We start from the raw sequence: 1,909 nt of genomic DNA, 5'->3' as shown, positions 1-1,909 counted from the left end.
TTTTTCAGTGGCATTTTAAGTTTAAACACTTCCCCCTTTTCCTAATTAAGTTCTTAAACCTTTTGCTGTGGACTAAAATAGTTTAAACAGCCGCTAGCCAAGCACCTGTTAAGCTGTTGACCGAAAACTAGAGCAGCTTTTGATGTTCCTGGGGCAGGCAGTCTTCTTGCCTTGGGCGACACAGAATAGCTAAAGCCAGTCCACAGGCGAGGACTGATCAGGAAGGCAAGCCAAAAGAACTAGCAAAAGAAAACAGACAATCAAAGGCTTGATGTCATATGGCTGTAATGTAGAAATACTGTAAACTGCAATTTAGTGTTAATACTGTAAGCTACCCTAATATCTTTCACAAAAAAAGATTAAATGGCCTAAATCCTGGAGCTTTACAAGCCCCAAACTCTTTAGTCATTTTTTAAATTATTATTATTATTCCTTTTCAACATGGGGATTTGAAGCTAGGCCCTGACAGGCAGAGCGCTCCGGTACGGACACGGCACTTGAACTGAGGAAACAAACGCACAAAGCCTTACTGGAACCACAGAACTTCCTTTTGTGTAGCTTTTCTTAAAAACGAGGGCCATTCCATTCCAAGTTAATTCATCTTAAAACCCTTTTATTTCTAGCAATAAAGTTAAATTAAAGACAGCTCCACTTGTATTAATAATCTACAGAACAGTCCATATGCCAGTGAGGCTGCTATTCCATACCAGCACAGCCAGCCTGACTTCCACTAGTGGTGTTTTGGCAAAAATGTCAAAGAGGCAATCAAAGACAGGTTGTGGGGGCCTCCCTGGGAAGGTGTCCCCTCCCGTTCCCTCCCCCACCCCTGACCCCCCCACTTGTGGGAAAAAAATAAAGACTGCAGTAGTTAGCATCAGCGTGCGGCTGCCAGTCCATCTGGGGGTCTAATTGTTGCCTTCTCCACCGTCGTCATCTTGCTGATCGCTTGTCCAGAGCGTTAGGTTGTCGCGGAGGAGCTGCATGATGAGCGTTGAGTCCTTGTAGGAGTCCTCGTTGAGGGTGTCCAGCTCGGCGATGGCGTCGTCGAACGCCGTCTTGGCCAGGTGGCAGGCCTGCTCCGGGGCGTTCTGGATCTCGTAGTAGAAAACAGAGTAGTTGAGCGCCAGGCCGAGCCGGATGGGGTGGGTGGGCTGCATGTGCTCCTTGCTGATCTCATGAGCCTCGCTGTAGGCCTTCTCCGAAGACTCCACCACGGTCGCCCTCTTCTCGCCGGTGGCCACCTCGGCCAGGTAGCGGTAATAGTCCCCTTTCATCTTCAGGTAGAAGACTTTGCTCTCGTACTGCGTCTCGCTGCAGTTCTTGATCAGGTAGTTGTCCAGCAGGCTCAGCACGTCCTGGCACACGGCTTCCAACTCCTTCTCGATTTTCTCGCGGTAGGCCCGTACCATTTCGATCTTCTTCTCATTGCCATCAGCGGAGGTCTTCTGCTCGATGCTGCTGATGACTCGCCAGGACGAGCGCCGTGCCCCCACAACGTTCTTGTAGGCGACGGACAGGAGGTTCCTCTCTTCATTGGACAGAGGCTCATTCAGTTCTGTCACCTGTACCAAGAGAGGAAGAGAGAAAAGAGACTCGGGTTAACCATGGAGCCACTCACTGTTGCCATCACAACTCAGCACTGCAGAGCTCTGTGTAGGAATGGGAGAACGGAGCCGGCCCAAACCCTGTACAGTCAGCAGGCACTCAAACTCATCCAAGGGGGAGGCCATGCTGTGGGGCCCAGCCTCAGCCAGCTCACACAATCAGAAAGGTTGGAAAAGACCTTTCTGCCCATCTAGTCCCATTGGAGCCATGGGTTGATGATTGGACTTGATGATCTCAGAGGCTGGGATTTGTTCAAGTTATCCTCCATCTTAGAAATATCAGTGTTTTCCAGAATGAAAGAAAT

General features: G+C 49.6%; 1 protein-coding gene across 1 annotated transcript; it reads right to left on the bottom strand.

Annotated features, from left to right (window-relative positions):
- On the bottom strand, positions 1-1,598 carry YWHAG (tyrosine 3-monooxygenase/tryptophan 5-monooxygenase activation protein gamma; the record flags this gene model as incomplete). The annotated part of the gene is made up of 1 exon (XM_031556412.1): positions 1-1,598. A coding segment is annotated over one exon (693 nt), but the record flags the coding sequence as incomplete, so codon positions are not given.
- Positions 1,599-1,909: the final 311 nt, after the last annotated feature.

This window comes from Meleagris gallopavo, chromosome 21, assembly GCF_000146605.3.
Source record: "Meleagris gallopavo isolate NT-WF06-2002-E0010 breed Aviagen turkey brand Nicholas breeding stock chromosome 21, Turkey_5.1, whole genome shotgun sequence".
NCBI classification, from domain to species: Eukaryota; Metazoa; Chordata; class Aves; order Galliformes; family Phasianidae; genus Meleagris; species Meleagris gallopavo.
Note: the sequence above shows the minus strand (reverse complement) of the source record. Positions and strands in the feature narration are given on the sequence as shown.